The sequence below is a fragment of the Anser anser genome (genome assembly GCF_964211835.1).
Source record: "Anser anser genome assembly, chromosome: 3".
Taxonomy (NCBI): Eukaryota; Metazoa; Chordata; class Aves; order Anseriformes; family Anatidae; genus Anser; species Anser anser.
Genome location: NC_139722.1, coordinates 63,302,295 through 63,318,273, shown reverse-complemented (window position 1 = coordinate 63,318,273; position 15,979 = coordinate 63,302,295). Strand labels below are relative to the sequence as shown.

At 39.5% G+C, this 15,979-nt stretch overlaps 1 protein-coding gene across 7 annotated transcripts in view; it reads right to left on the bottom strand.

Moving 5' to 3' along the window:
- The window catches only part of ARFGEF3 (ARFGEF family member 3), a 93,181-nt gene that overhangs the window by 64,074 nt on the left and 13,128 nt on the right, over positions 1 to 15,979 (bottom strand). For all 7 annotated transcript variants that reach the window (XM_083830909.1, XM_083830913.1, XM_083830910.1 and 4 more), the window contains 2 exons: positions 11,305 to 11,386; positions 7,201 to 7,332 (listed from right to left, as the gene is read on the bottom strand). In XM_083830909.1, coding sequence (XP_083687035.1) covers positions 7,201 to 7,332; positions 11,305 to 11,386 — 214 coding nt within the window. The remainder of the gene's footprint in view (positions 1 to 7,200; positions 7,333 to 11,304; positions 11,387 to 15,979) is intronic.

Below are 15,979 nucleotides of genomic sequence, written 5' to 3'. Positions count from 1 at the left end.
ACCTAAAAACCAGGGGAGTTCTTTATGATTTTATAGGCATATCACAATCTTAATTATAAGTACAAGGCATTTACCACAGCCCTAATTAATTCAGGAAAGGACGAGCTTATCTTGAAACACACAAGGTAGGTCACTCAATCTACTGGAATTAACCTGGTTATGTAAAATTAAGCAAAAGAATAAAGTGAATTAAGAAAGGAACCAGGAAAAAAAAAAAGGCAAACCCAAGAGAGTCTGGATTTGTAACTGGTCTACATTACAATTAACACAATGAAAAGGCTGAACAGGGGAGACACTAAAAATCCTAGCTTTGCTAGGTAGGACTGATCTTAAATGAGAATCTTATTTGTGTGACATTATCCAAGTTTTTACAGACTTCCCTCTTTGACAGTGCAGATTGCTAGTATACCTCTGAATTAGGGACTGGACAAAAATCAGTTACTGCCTATTGCTCATATCAGGCAGCATTGCTACAAGAACTGATGAACACATTCAAGTGAAACTTTCATCTACAAATTTTCAGCACATTCTTTACTATTTTTTCTTATTAGTATGCATTAATAAAATGCATAAAGCCAGTTCTGCATTAAAGCATGCAAATAAAATTAAATGTTGCTTTTTCTTTTTTTTTCTTTATTTGAAACAGGTCCTTCTCTGCTCATAAAGACTACAATGCAATTTTTGTTGCAAGTGATGTTGAAAAAATGTTTGCAATAATGCAGTGCATAGATACTGAGAAGAAAAAGTGATCAGTTACTACAAAATTCTATGTTAAAACATGTTGATTAACACCAAGTATAAGTAATTGGGCTGCTGATTCCTATTCAGATAATGACACTCTCCAAGCTCCTCTCTTCCACCTCCATTTAGAAGTCACAGCTTTACTGTTGCACCAGTAAATAATGGGCAGTGGAATCACACTTTTTACTCCTACATACAACCATTATATATGCCATGTCCCAAAGAGGCAGTACAGAGAATATAGTTTATATATATATGCATTTTTAAATCCAAGTTTTTTCAGTCCAATTTCATTTTCCATTTGATTTTACAGGTCAAGCAAAACAGTTGCAAATAATATTCTATTAAGCTTATTCAAGTTGCATGTGGAAAGATATTTCATAAACATTAACCTTAAAACAATGGGAAGATGTGCATATTTGTGAAAGTTCATTATGTTGATCAGCTCATTTACCAGTATCCAAGAAAAAGGTGTAAAATATAATCAGAGAGGCTGGGATTTTACAGTTGTGTTCTTTCAACATTTCAGATCAGTTTAGACATACTTTTCAAATACATACTATAATTTGTTCTCTATCAGAGGGCCACAACAAGAAAATAAAAACAATAATCAAACAGCCCCCCCACCTTCTAGCAAACCCTCCAAGTCTCAGAAAAAAATAAAAAGAAAAAAGAAAATTGAGGCTTCTTGGTTCAACAGCAAAAAAGTTCCTGCCAACTTTTCTGAAAAAGTTAACAGTAAGTTTTTCTTGGTTGCTTCAACACAACCCAGCTTAGTCCAATATTTGCATTAGATCAGGACGGTCTCCCTGAACTTATAATGACATGGTTGTGAAGAATGTAAAACAGGTCAGCTATGATTGTTAAAAAAAAGTAAGTGCAAACAAAAATCTTCCCCAAACTTTTGGCTATTCTCAGTGTGTCTTAAATAGGGGTCTTCTTAAGTCCTAAATAATTTGACTGTAATTGCAGCCCATCCAATAAAGATAAGTTATTAGTGGATAAAAAAAAATAAAGAAAAGATGAGGAGTTAGCTCTTTTTACTTGGATAATCACCCATCATCTTTTAGAACATTATGGTAGTAATCTTGGAAAGAACAACTACAAATACTTAACCTAAAAAAAGCATTTCAGAGGCAGAGTTATTTGTTCCATTCTGCCTGTCCTTATAGAAGCTAATTTTTATCACAGAACTCTAATTTAAATTTCATTTCTGAATATAGCCAAAACCAAGAACTGAAAATCACAAAAAGAGCTGTCTAGTGTTATGACTGGAGAGTTCCCAAATGCTGTATTAATGAATCAGTGAAGAAGAAGCAAAAAGATTGCCGTAACACAGCAGATTTAGCAAGGATTATTAAACCTCATTCAAAGCTTAAAAAGAGTTTTGACTGACTGTTCACTGAAAGCCTACAAAATCAAACCAGAGAAGTTACACTCATCAGCGTACAGTACACCTAATCCACTAACAAATGAAAGTTGGAGTCACTGGGAATAAACTAACCTTTTCTAAATGAAATTGCTGTTCACCGTAACAGGTAAATATAGGGATTAGAAGAGTCTTCTCTCAAGCCACTTTGGAAGAACAGATTTTGGTTCCAAAAATCCACAAGTCTGTTTCAAAAAACATCACAAGCACAGTAGCCAGAAATAAATTAATCTTCTCAGAATTGTAAAAGCTCAATCACGCCTTTCTTTTTTTAAAAGTGCTTGTTTGCTGACAATGCCCACCACATTACAGTGTATCCAGCTTATCTGGAGACCTTATTTCTGGGTGATGACTCGTCTACTAATTAGCAATTATTCATTAAATGTTTTTTCCCCTCTTTTTGTTACTTCAGAAAAAAGCTATCGCAGACGGATAAATAGATAGAAGGAGGTGCTGCCTTGTTAAGAAGGTTGTCAAATTATAAATGAAAGTCACTATAACTTTAGTGGAAAGAGGAAAAAAGCCATTGTGGCTTTGGATTCTTTCCACCCTAGCCTCTTCCTTCACACTGGGTTCGCTTGCTTTGGCACCAGAGTTATGTACAAACCTGAACTCCAGTTCTTCCAGCTGAAAAATTACCAGAAGTCAAAGGGAAAATATAAAGGCTCAAGTATACTTTAATTTCTTTTTCCACTGCTGATCTGGCCACATCTGATAGTACTTTTGTCAACACTGTATATGTTCTTGCAAACAAAGGTCTAATTACATGAAGGAGAATTACTTCAGCCATTCTAAATTCTGAAGCCAGAATTAAAAAAAAAAAAAAAAAATCTAAACGAGAAAGAAATCAGGATCCACACCCCACAACCAAACCTAAACCCATGATATTTACCTTCAGTCAAGAACTTGCCCAGTACCCCTTTCTGCTGCAGACTATCTGTTTGCTTGTTTGTTTAGAGCCAAGGTCAACAAAATGTCCCTAATCCGCAACACGTAATACATCCTGGCATTTCTTGCAGTTATAATGGAGCCCCGTGTCACACAACAAAATTCTTCCTAACTCTTAATTCTTCAACTTCTCTCCTGTAACGCAGATGCAGGATCTTGACTGAGTTTGGTCAACTTTTCTGGGCCATATTGTTGGTCTAAAGTAAAACTGAGTTACTCCCCCCAGCCCTTATTTTTTTTCTATAAACCTATAAGCATATATAAATAGAGCAGTGAGTCACTTTGGTGCATCACTGATAAAACACAGAATTTGATTAGTGATCAATATATCTCTCCCTTCCCAACTAACATGAATAATGCAATGTAAATATGCAAGTAAAAATATTCAGATTATTCCATTTTAAACTGCAATCAAGCTATTGATGGATTTCAGGAAAATCAACAACAAGGTACTGTAGGATTGTGTTATTTTCCATTCCCTTCACCCAGCCAGCTGAGCACATTAGAAGCACAAACTGGCACTACATATATGAGAAGACTTTTCAGTGCGATAGTGAAGTATCATGGCAACAGCAAGGTGAATGCTAAGGCGGCCTTGTGTCAGATCCATTGCTCCCTCTGGTCACACTTTCTGGAATCCTTGATTTCTCAGCACCCTTTTAATGTGATTTAAAGCACTTAAATAACCCCTGTTTACTTCACAGTGTGAAAATACTTATAAATCTCTGTCAAAATGTATTAGAGATACTGAGAATACACAGACAGCATAATCATTGAGATACTCTAAAGACATACTAGGCTCAGCAGTTAAATAGCAGTCAAGTCTCATACACCATAGATGGCTTTTGTTAGCATGTGGGAAATCCAATGCAGTTTGTATATCTGTGTTTGTTGTAGGTGCAAACACTCATACCAAGGAGAAATTGTAGCCATTTCCCCTTCCTCATAAAAAAGACCACTGCCTTCTTTTGGGCACAAAACTATTGTTCATGTAAGGATTACCCAGTGCTTAGTAATATTAAGAGTGTCCTGCAGAAAAATAAGCAAGGACTTCAGAGTATCACTTCTACTCTGGAAATTTTCCCCACATAATCAGTCTGAATGAAACATGTAAGGGAAAGGTGCAGTTCACAGCTGGTATTTAGAAGAATTGATGATACTGCCAACAATCTCTAACCTGGAATTTAATTTAATATTTGCTTATTACAGTAAGTAAAATTCCACTTTTAAACACTTTATAGAAAGGATAAAGGTACATCACCTCTCATAGAGAGAGAGGCTTTGTAAGAGATGAAGGCTTTGAGTTTATCTTGACAGCTGCATTTGGGCAGTATAAATCTCTGGCTGTCCAGGATGTATTCCAGCACAGTCCCCAACCCCTGCCCTCAAGCCTGAACACTGTCAGAGTGCTGGTTTTGTGATCCTCCAGTCTGGGAAACTGTGGATCACGTTATGTCAATCACTTTTAAAAATTAGGAGGATTTGGTACCTAGCCATAAATCAGTGAGTGCTGTTCCACCTTTACAACAGTGGCCCCAACTGCTCGGTTTCCTCAGTGCCAGGAGATGTCCAGCTAGCACTCCTTTCCATTCATTTACAGCAACTGTTACAGTTGTTCTACTGCATTTGTGTCTAATCCTGCCCCTTTGCAACTTTTGCCAGTTTCCAAAAGCATATCTATCAAGGCAGCTAACTGCACTTGTGCCTCTCTCTTGTGTTCCTCCTTTTACTACCAATCCAAATATGCAGTCACCTGAATGTGAAAAGCTTTACAGAATGCTTCCTGAGCTAATCAAATCCCTTCACGTGCACATCTGCAAAGCAGATGGATTTCAAAGAAACATTAAAATAAATATTCAAAGCATTTGCTTTGGATAATCTGTGAAGCGCAAATTTTTAGTGGATACTTGCTGGGAACAACAGGAATTTTTTAGATAGGATTTTCAAAAAAAGCATTTAAGTGATTTAGGAGCTTAAGTGCCAGCAACTTACAGTGCTGCGCTTTTGCACCTCCATTTTTGCATCTGTTTTGTGTAACCAAATGTTTTTGTGAAATCCTTGATGCTTACATTCTCAATACCTGTGCAACTGTGCAGCAAGCCACAAAGAACCAGGCCAGTATCACTGCTGACCCACTTTCACACACACCTCACATTCAGGAGTGTCTAATATCTGCAATGCATAAAAATGTATTTAAAGCTCCTCTGGATGGAATAACCCAGTCTAATGTGCAATCATATGCTGCCTTCAGGACACAATTTAGCACAGATTTAGGGATAAAAATGCATTGCTGAGACCAGCTGCTTGAAGCCCCCTGAAGGCTTTACCACCACTCAGCCAGACCTAGGTTATCTACAACATTTTCAAGTGTTGCAACTGCATCTGTAACCTTCGGGTTACAATGTAAAAAGATCTCTGGCTTAATTTGGCTTTTAGGCAAGTCTCAGATGCAATGCCTCTAGAATTTTAACTGCCCTGCTTACAGGTTTTGTCCCTCTGGTACTCTTTAAGTAACTAAATCAAAATACAAGTCTTACGCTGTTCTCAGGCTGTAAAGATGTGGCCTGATTTTTACCATACACCTATTTTTGCCATTCTTTTAGACAGGACTTTAGGAAAGGATTTATACATCAATATTTCCACTCAGTGGAATGAAGACCATGTCCCCCTTTCTCTTCTGCAGTAAACCTGAACTAACCATGTTGATTTTTGTTGTTATTTTTAAATGCACTTTTTTTTTTTTATTATGTATTAAGACAACTTTACAAGATATTCACTGGTAACTGTGGAAAAACATAGCATTCATATTGTTCTCAGTGTGGGGTCAAGGCATCACAAATACGTATCAGTTTTCAAAAAAACAGTGTACCTGAAGATTCTGAATCTGCAATGCTTAAAGCTTAAAAAAAAATTGACTTGCAAAAAATACTCTGTACCAAGAGAGCCTGGCAGTTCACAAGTGCTACTTCTTAACCCTTCACCTTTCCCACTACAAAGACGAGGCAGAAAAAGGCATGCTGGATCAGGGCTGCAGACGTGAGTGCCTCAAGTTAAGCCTGTATATGGGCAAAATCCAGCTTCCATAGAACAGGGAACAGTTCAGAAAAATGCTCATCCCTTTTCTCTATTGCTAGGCTCAACCTTCGGCATGTTCTGGCACAATGCACATGCAGAAATCAGGCAGTTGGCCTCATTGGCAGCATACAGCTAGTACAGAGCCATTCAACAGTGAATAACATGAATTCATTAGGACAAGGATGACATATGTAGAAAAGAAATAAGACACCTAATCTACGCACTCAGAAGTAAAGGACGGACAAATAAGTAGGCCCAAGCATATCAATCAATAGCAGGTATAGCAAACATCCAAAAAAAAGACCATTAGGTTTGCTCTGGAGGGGTTTCCACCAGTGATCAGCTACAGCACAACAAACCCTGCAGTACAAATTTTTGTGGCAATATTATCAAGTCATATCCCAACCCAATGACATGGCAAGGAAAATTCACAGCATCGCCTTTCCAAAAGAATACCTCCTGGCACGTAGGCTTCCTAACACGAGCCAGGAGAATGCTAAAGCATTTCTAGAAATTAAAGTTTTCACTGAGCATTCAAAACAATAAGCTGTCTTATGCATTAGTCCAGGAACATTTTGGTGCCTAGCCAAATCATGCACCCTCCTTAGCATCTTACAAAGGGAACACATAGCTCACAAGCTAGGAAGCACCTATCCACATGATCCAAAATTACAAGACTGTACAGCCCAACTCATGAGCACCAATGCCAAACACCAACTTCCATATCTGCAAGTCATCTACATGTGAAATACCATAGCGTGAATTGCTTGTCCTGTTTCAGTTTGCTAAAACTGGGACCGCTACTGACTCAATCTATCTCCTGTTTTACACAGGGAATCATAAACCAAGTAGAAATGAAAACAACTGACATCTGCCAACAGGAAGGAAGGAATCAAATACTGTCCTAAGGTGAAGATTTCCAAGGCAACAGCTAATTTGTTTGCTAAGCCCAGCATTCAGTCATACAGCTTATCTGCTGCAAGCACTGACGTGTGTGAAACACTAACCTTCATCACTTCAACCTGTAGGTCTTCGTTGAGTGAAGGAGTCACTTTGACGGCATTCAGCATCTGATTAAGCAACTGTTTCTCATCTGAGTCCGTTTCCACAGATACAAACCTCTCATCAGACAGCAGCTTCTGCAGAGAGAAAATGGCAATGCAGAGGTTGAAGACAGAATGCCTTTAATTCTGCTGCAAACTACTACACCTAAAACTATTAACGTTTGGTACTACAGTGCCTAGGTTTTATGTACAAATTTAACAGTTATCCAGTATCATCAAATAAGAAAGCACAGCAAAACCTGAGAAATCCATGCCCTGAGTAAACATCTTTCGAATCAGCTGCCATTCCAGCATTTCCTTTCCCCACTCCACCTCTTGTGTGTCCAGAAGAAAAATGGTATCAGTAACTGATGCAAGAGATCACAAACCTCTCCAAGTAATGCCTCCCATCCCCTCTAAATTAATTTAAGAAAAACTAAACAAAACACTCAGGCTCGTCTCCTGGCCTCAGACTAGCGCTAGCAGATACCCTGCCTGGCAGGAGACAAAGATTCAGGTGTCTAAAATCCTGCTAGGCACAGAACAAAAGCATGGTGGAGGTGGCGTTTCTGATCACTGAAAAGATGTGTTTTGTGTTACTCAAAAGCTGACTAACCGTGGATGCCATCAAGTCCTCAAAAGGAAGAACACTGCTAGCAAGTAAACAGCACAAGGGCCACGAGTATGTGGGAGGGTACCCAGGAGTGGATTCAATACAGATTGAGTGAACTTCAGACCGATCAGATAGCCTTTGCCTCAAAAAGGCCAGTACCAGAGCCAGTGTCTCCCAGCACCTGGGTATATGTGAGGCTGAGGGTTAACAAGAGGAATCAGCGTGAAAATATTTGTGCAATCTAAGAGACTGTCACTAGGTTCCTGTGGAAGCCTATTTTCATGCTTGAAAGCAGGACTTAAAGCTTAACAGCTCTTCATGTTCTGTTCTCACATCCCGGAGCTAACCACATCCAATTTCAAGAAGATTTCAGTTATTTCACACTTCTCTCATAAGGACCAACACGTTTCTAAAAAAACACCAAACGACTTCCTCTAATATTGCAGCCTCAATTTATTCACAGCCAGTTCATGACCATAAGCTTTCCCCAGTTATCAGCTGCCAAAATGGAACACTATTTTCTCTTGATGCTTTCCCTAAAGTTCATTTTTTGTTTTACTTTTTGTTTTTTCTTTTGTGCTTGGTTTGTTTTTTTTCAAGTATTTTTGCTATTGTTCTTGTTTGTTTTTTCTTTGTATTTTTTTTGTTTTTTGTATACTTTTTTTTTTCTACTTTATTTAATTTCTGTTTCTTTTTTTGTTTTTACTGGATGTTGTTTTTTGTTTTGCTTTTTATGTTTTTGTTTGTTTTTGTTTTTTCTTTTTTGTGTTTTTGTTTCTTTTTATTGTTTTGTGTTTTTTTCCTTTGTTGTTTTTGTTTGTTGCTGTTTTTTGTTTGTTGTGCTTTGCTTTTTGTTTTAAAACCTCTGCTTTTGTTCACTGAACCTGGACAAACCAGGCTCTGTTAGAATTCTCAAGCAACACTGGTGCTCTCTCAAATATTTTAACAGTTTGTCTCCAAACTATTTTCAGTGCAACCTTCATAAGAAGGGAGAATTAAATCAGAACCATGTAACTGAAGCACAGGGGGTTCCGACTCAAGACAAGGGGGCAAATTCTTTACTGTGAGGGTGACAGAGCACTGGGACAGGTTGCCCAGAGAGGCTGTGGAGCCTTCTTCTCTGGAGATATTCAAAACCAGCCCGCATGCCATCCTGCACAATGTGCTCTAGGTGATCCTGCTCGGCAGGGGGTTGGACTAGATGATCTTCAGAGGTCCCTTCCAACCTCAGCCATTGTGTGATTCGGTAAAACATCACGAGGACATGGCCAGTGGCACTATTTCCTCAGAGTTCTACTGGAAACACATCTTCCATATAGCCCAGAACCACCCTCACAGGTACCTCCCATTGGTGGCAGGCATCCTGCAATAGACGTACCCACTCAAGTCTTTTTCCAGAACCAGCCTTCTTAGAAGCTTCTATTGCAGCACAAAACTACCTCGACTTAGTTCCCAGAACAAAACCTTGCTCTGTCCCAGACCAGACATAGAGCAGTCCACTTTACCCTGTACGTTTTGCACCACTTTTGTCCTGAGGCTCCTTCCCAGCTTCAAGTCTCTAGCACATTTCACTGGTTCATTCCTATTTTATGTTTTCTGCACTTATACTGGTTGTGGCTGTGATAAAGTTAATTTTATTCACTGTAGCCCACATGGTGCTGTGTTTTGGATTTGTGACCAAAACAGTACTGATAACACACTGACGTTTTAGCTATTGCTGAACACAGCCTGCACAGCATCAAGGTCTTTTCTGTTTCTCATGCTGCCTTGCCAGTGAATAGGCTGGGGATGCACAAGAAGCTGGGAGGGGACACAGCCAGGACAGCTGGCCCCAGCTGAAGAAAGGAATATTCCCTACCATTATGGCACTGTGCTCAGCAATAAAAGCTGGAAGGAAAAAATAGGAGTAATGGGACGGGGGGGAGAGATGGTGTTTATCTTCCTAAGTAACGTTTAGATGTGATGGAGCCCTGCTTTACTAAAAAATGGCTGAACATCTGCCTGCTAATGACAAGTAGTAAATGAATTATTTTGCTTTGCTCGTGTGTGCAGCTTTGCTTTACCTATTAAACTGTCTCTATCTCAACCACAGATATTCTTACTTTTGCTCTTTCAGTGCTCTATCCCATCCTGCTGTGGGGCAGCAAGTGAGCAGCTGTGAGGGGCTTAGCTGCTTACTGGGGTTAACCCACAACACTTTAAAAGAGTTTCCACACAGTAGTATATGAACTGTTTTATCAGCATCCAGCCTAACAAGATATAAGTCAGTGTACAAGGAAAATATTATGTTTTTCTATACAAAGGAGAAGACATTTAATTTGGTATGAGTAATATGGAGCTACTGGAGAGAAAACAGTGAAGGGCCACAAAGATGATTAAGGGACAGAAGCATCTTTCCTACAAGGAAAGGCTGAGAAAGCAGGGCCTCTTCAGCCTAGAGAAGGCTCAGAGGGATCTTATCAGAGTATACAAATACCTGAATAAAAAGAAAAAAAGGTGCAAAAAGAACAGAGATGGGCTCTTTTCAGTGGTGCTCAGTGGCAGGACAAGAGGCAGTGGGCACCAACAGAAGTTTCCATCTAAACATCATGAAACACTTTCTCGCTGCGTGGGTCATGGAGTATTGGCACAAGTTGCCCAGAGAGGTTCTGGAGCCTCCCTCCTTGGAGATCTTCAAAAGTCACCTGGACATGGTGCCAGGCATCTGTCTCCAGGTGGTCTTGCATGAACAGCAGGATAGGACCAAGTGACCTCCAGAAGTCCCTTGCAACTTCAACTGTTCTGTGATCCCGTGACCTACTTTTGCTGAATGCAAGTTGTACTTCATCTCATTTGTCTTTTATCCTACTTTTAATAACCCCACAGCATCAAGTTTATCTTTGTTGTTGTTTTTCAACTCTTCATAAGTCTTCACATATCATAATGCAGATGAAGAACTGTCTTGTTGTCTGGATTACTCTTACACTTCTAGATAGGCATTAACACATACTTAAGACAACATGCTGTAAATCCAAAACCTTGCAATTCTAGTTCAAAACCCAAGCATACGTGCAGCAAGACAGAGTAAAAGTATAATAAATTTTATCTTGACTGAACATTCCGAAGCAATGCAGCACCTGGACCTCTTCATTACTTGACTCAGTTTAGTTTTTAAGAAATTAAGCAGTGGTAAGGCTTACTGAGAGTAGCACAGGGCCACACAAGGAAGACTACACCTCTACCTCAATGTTGAAAGCCAGGAACTCCCACTTATCTCCAGAACATTTTAACTTCCACATAATCTACAGCCTTTACTTGCACCCTAAACTCTGAACTCCGTTACAGAAACATGAACATCATTGTTACATCCACCAGGAGACAGACATATTTTCTGTAGTATTTTTCAAAAGAAAAGCCTAGATTTCCTTGGCACCTGCTACCTTTCCTACTAGCCCCTTCTCCCCCCAAATCCGTACCTGCATCCCTGCTAGAGCCTGCTGGGCCAGCTTCACACTCTTCGATTCCAGAGCCAGTTGGAGAGGAAGGAGACACTTCTCCCTGAAGTAAAATAAATAAATAGATGTGAGAGGTAACAATGGAACTAAAAATTAGTATTCAAAAGAACTATGGTTCCAGAAAGGCTGTATCACTTTCAATAAGATAACACTTGGATGCAGTAAACAAGGACAGTTTCACAACAACTCTGTGAGGCACTTTTCCCCTCTCAAGAAAGCTGACATATGTCTTCACGTTCTGTTAAAAATGGCCTTTTAAACTGAAATTTCACAAAATGCTTCCCAACTGTTAGCCCTCTGTGTGCATACACAAATGTGTAGAGCGTAAAGAGGAAATTCACAGATCACTGGTGGTTCTTCAGCTCAGAGCTGTAAGCATTATGCTTCAGTCCCTTGACTTCTGTTTAATATTCAGACTGACAGAAAAATAGTTTTATATTCCACTTTCTGCTTTTGGCCCAGTGCTCACACACACAACTTTTTTTATTTGGTGACCAAACCAACAGTGCCTGGGGCTGTGACTTCTCTCTTTACTCCTTGTTATGAATCAGAAAGGGTCTGCAGCACCTGGAGAACCCTTAGCAGCCACAAGCATTTTTAAGAAAATCTTGCTAGTTGGCAGGAAATTCATTCCTAATCAGAGATGCTTAGCCCATGTCTGACCAGTCTCCCTGAAGGTTTGCAACACTTTATTAGGTCACGTATCATAAGAGGCACTTATCTGTACCTAGAGTCCAGTTTTGCATTTGTATAGACATGCCTGCTTATGGCAAAGCATTCTGTGTCAGCCCTTGAGAGCCTCAGCTCTCCAACCTTCTTTGGGATCACCTGCATGAATGTCCCACCCATGGAGACAAGTGGGTGGAAGGCAAGAAGGAAAAGACAACAAATAGTTACTTTTTTTATTTAACTGGAAACTAAAAAGCTCCGATTTGTTCCATTTGGAGCATTCTCTCGTGTTAAAGTCTCACTGCATTCAAACCTAAAGCCATTGGTCTTCTCAAAGCAGAGTCAAAGATGTTTAATCTCTAAAATACCAAACTGAAGAGTTTTCCCTCTTTTTCTATTATTTACTGTGAGCCACCTTGGACCTGATTTCACTTAGTTTCAGTTGACCGAATGATGATTATTTGCCAAAAAGTATATAACAATAAAATTCTCTTGGTATTCTTACGGATCAGGTTCTGATACAAATGAAAACACATTCATTACACCAGGGTGCATAATTTTTTGTTCCTTTTGCAAATCCCCCCTTCATAACTAGCTAAGGAGAAGCCCTAGGTTAGAGCAGTAGTAATTGCTGCAGTTTCAGGCAATTGTCAAAACTGCCTAGAATCACGCTTTGCAACAATCTGTCCATAACCTACCAGCCTCCCTCCAAAACTGAAGGTCTACAACATGAATTTGCCTTTTTTTAAAAATTAAAGCTGGGACTACCAAACACTGGCCCTTTCAGCTTCAGGGAACCTACCTTGCAACTCATTCATTAGATACCTTTTGCAGCAGGGACTTAATGTCCACTACGAAAATCAACTCTTTTTTTCTATGGGTTCAGTTGATGTTCCTTTCTCTCCCTCCATCTGTCCCAAAAAGGCACTCAAATCACAAGCTCTCATTAAGGGGCACAAAACTGCTGATTATTCTTTGAAATGCAGCTCCTCTTCGTTAATGATAAATTAAAGACTAGTGTCACAGGTCTTAATGATAAATTAAGGACTACTGTCACAGGCATGGCTCAGTTAAGCAATCTAGTAAGGTTCTGTATTTGATCTCTGGATCAAAAGATCTCTGGAGAATCTGAAGGTCTTTTGCGTTTGTACCTTCTTCACAGGTTACAGGAATTTGTAAAAGGTCATTTGGCTTAACACCAAAAGCAGCTTTTTAAATAACTTTAAATTAACACAGATTTCTAAAGACCTTCCAGTAGACCACATGTATATCTCAAAATAGGCTTCCCACAAAAAACTCGTCATTTGCTTCACTCAGGATATTCTGAGAAATAGGCAGGCACAAAGCCCAATTTTCTCAGAAGATCCTTTCCTGAATGCTTCTGGAATCGATTTAGCTAGAAGGACTCTTAAAACCTGCGAGTTTCACATCCAAAACACCTAAAATTATTCAATATCTGGGATATACGTCCTCAGAGTGTTCAAACATCTAGATCTACAGAAACTGCCAAAACATCTACTCCATGGTTCAGACAGCAATTCTTTAGCCAGGACAGAATTGAGCACAGCTACAACTACTCCCAGCTTTGCCAAAACCTGGGAACACATGTAATGTGCAGGTAAACTCTGAGAAGACTTACTCGTTTAGAGAGGTGCCACAGCAGTACATCTCTAACACACAAAACACATTTAAGTGCTTATCTTTACATTGTCACTTTGACTTATGATCTCTTTTAAAACCTGTTGTCAATATCATTCTGTGTGGGTGAACTCATATTTGAAATTAGTAGATCAACAGGTGCCAAAACAATGTCCCTGTGCATTAACTGGCATTCAGACAGCCAGAAACACGTGGAAAAAAAAAAGAAAAGTAAGAAAAAAAAGTCACAATAATGTATAGAACTAACTGTAGGGATGCTAAAAACTGATAGTTATTTAGACCTGCACCTCTTGAGGGAAGAACACGGTTCTTTTAGACTTTCTACAGTTCATTGCAGCAACATATAAAGATTTGAGGCATTACTAATAAACAACATTCTCATATTAAAGCGGACAGAGTAGAGGAGAAAGGGAAGGTAGTCGTAAATCACTGGACTGGATCTAGTTTAGTTTCATTATAATGAAGACAGGTGGGAGCTCCTATGGCTTATGTGTAGCTACCCTGCACATCAGCATGGTGCCTGCCATCTGTCGTCACATACTGTAATCAGCAGAGAACAATGAGAGCTGTTTCTTGAGATACCTCCCAAAATGAAGAGCAAAAAATGACAAACAGGAGGATGGAAATTAGAACAGATTCAATTAGCTGAACTTCTCATCCTTGCTAAAAATGTTTTAACTGAAAATCTAATTAAGGTTGCTGCAGCCTTTGTTCACATTGTATTTTCAGAGAAAATGAATTGCCATTGTGTCACTTCCTGTTCTTGTTATACATTCAGCCTATTAAATCTTTAGCATTTCCATGCTACAGCTATAAAACACCTGCAGAGATACCTCACAACTTTTGATTAGCTTGAGCATCTTCCACACTTTGGTTTGACCTGCCATTTAAACTCATCATCTGCTGGTATGAGAACAGAGAGGGTCAAGGCAGACAATCCTCAGTTAGAACAGTAGATGATGTAAACTAACATAGTTGGTCCTTATTAAGGTCTACCATTAAAAACTGGGTTCAATAAAGTTGCACAAGTGACAACGTCAACCATAATTTGGTCTCAAAATGCAATTAAGAAAGGGACTGAGGTTTCCCTTATGTCTTGCAGCCATTTTATGACTGCAGCCAGTTCTGAGTGGTCCCATGGTCCCCTACCATGGGATCACATTGCTTACTCCCACATATGCAGTTCTATGCTATCAAGTGACAACTCATTGAGCTTGCATGGTGCTACACATATACGACATTTTATGTGAAGTTCTCAGAATAAGCTAGTGCACACTGACATACTTTAAAACACGTATGTTTTCTGTTTAAGTTACTGTAGAGAAACCAGTTTCACACTGGAACACCTATTGATACATGCAGGTGTTCACACGTTCCCTGATAGATATTGGCACAAATACCAGCTTAAACCTGAATGAGACGAGTCAGGTACAGCACTGAAGGGGCATGAACAGAAAGGGACACCTTTGACTTGGAGAAGAGGAAGCCACCAAAATCTTCAGGATATGGTACCCTAGTCATAGATACATGAAACAAAGCAATGAAAATGGAAGCTGGAGGGAAGTTTAGATTGTGTAAAGAAAGACTGACAGTGAAGAAAAAGTGCGCTCAGATGTAAGTAGTATATTATGCTGAAATCTACACCACATACTGGAAAACATTGTTTGCGAATGTCCATGCAGCAGTGCTCTCAGAAGAGCTCACTTTAAAAAAAAATAATGTGTGGAAATAAGCATGGTAAGTGTGGACCTTGCTTCATGCAAAACAGAGTCAGTAGAGAGCACTACGTATAAAAACTCAGCTCCTAATGAGGCCAGCTGGAGCCTTGCCACTAGACCTCCATGGTGTGTGGACTGAATCCCAAGTGGCCTGCCCAGGGTCAAGCAAAAGTGTCAGTGACAGAACCAAGCACGTACCCAGGAGCAGTATCTTCAGGAGCACAGGTTGTCCCTCCTGAGCCACCCCACCCTGCCACTGTCAGCTTCATAAACTGCAGAATGAGTCATGAGAACGTAAAAAGCATTTATGTTCAGCACTCTGAGTAAAAACAACCTTTCTAATAGTCTGAGTTTGCCACGGCTCATCAGCCTGCCTCTTTCCCTGCAGGTCTGTCACAAGGGATGATCCAACAGGCCAGTCAAAACACACTGCCACAAAGGGCAGAGCAAGACAGAAAACTATTTTAAATAAGAGATCATAAAAATCTTTCTATCCTCATTGTAGTGGAAAATGAGAAGAGAATAATGGCTCGTTTATTCAATCTCATGATGAAAATTGTAACAATGACAGGAAACGACACACTTAACTC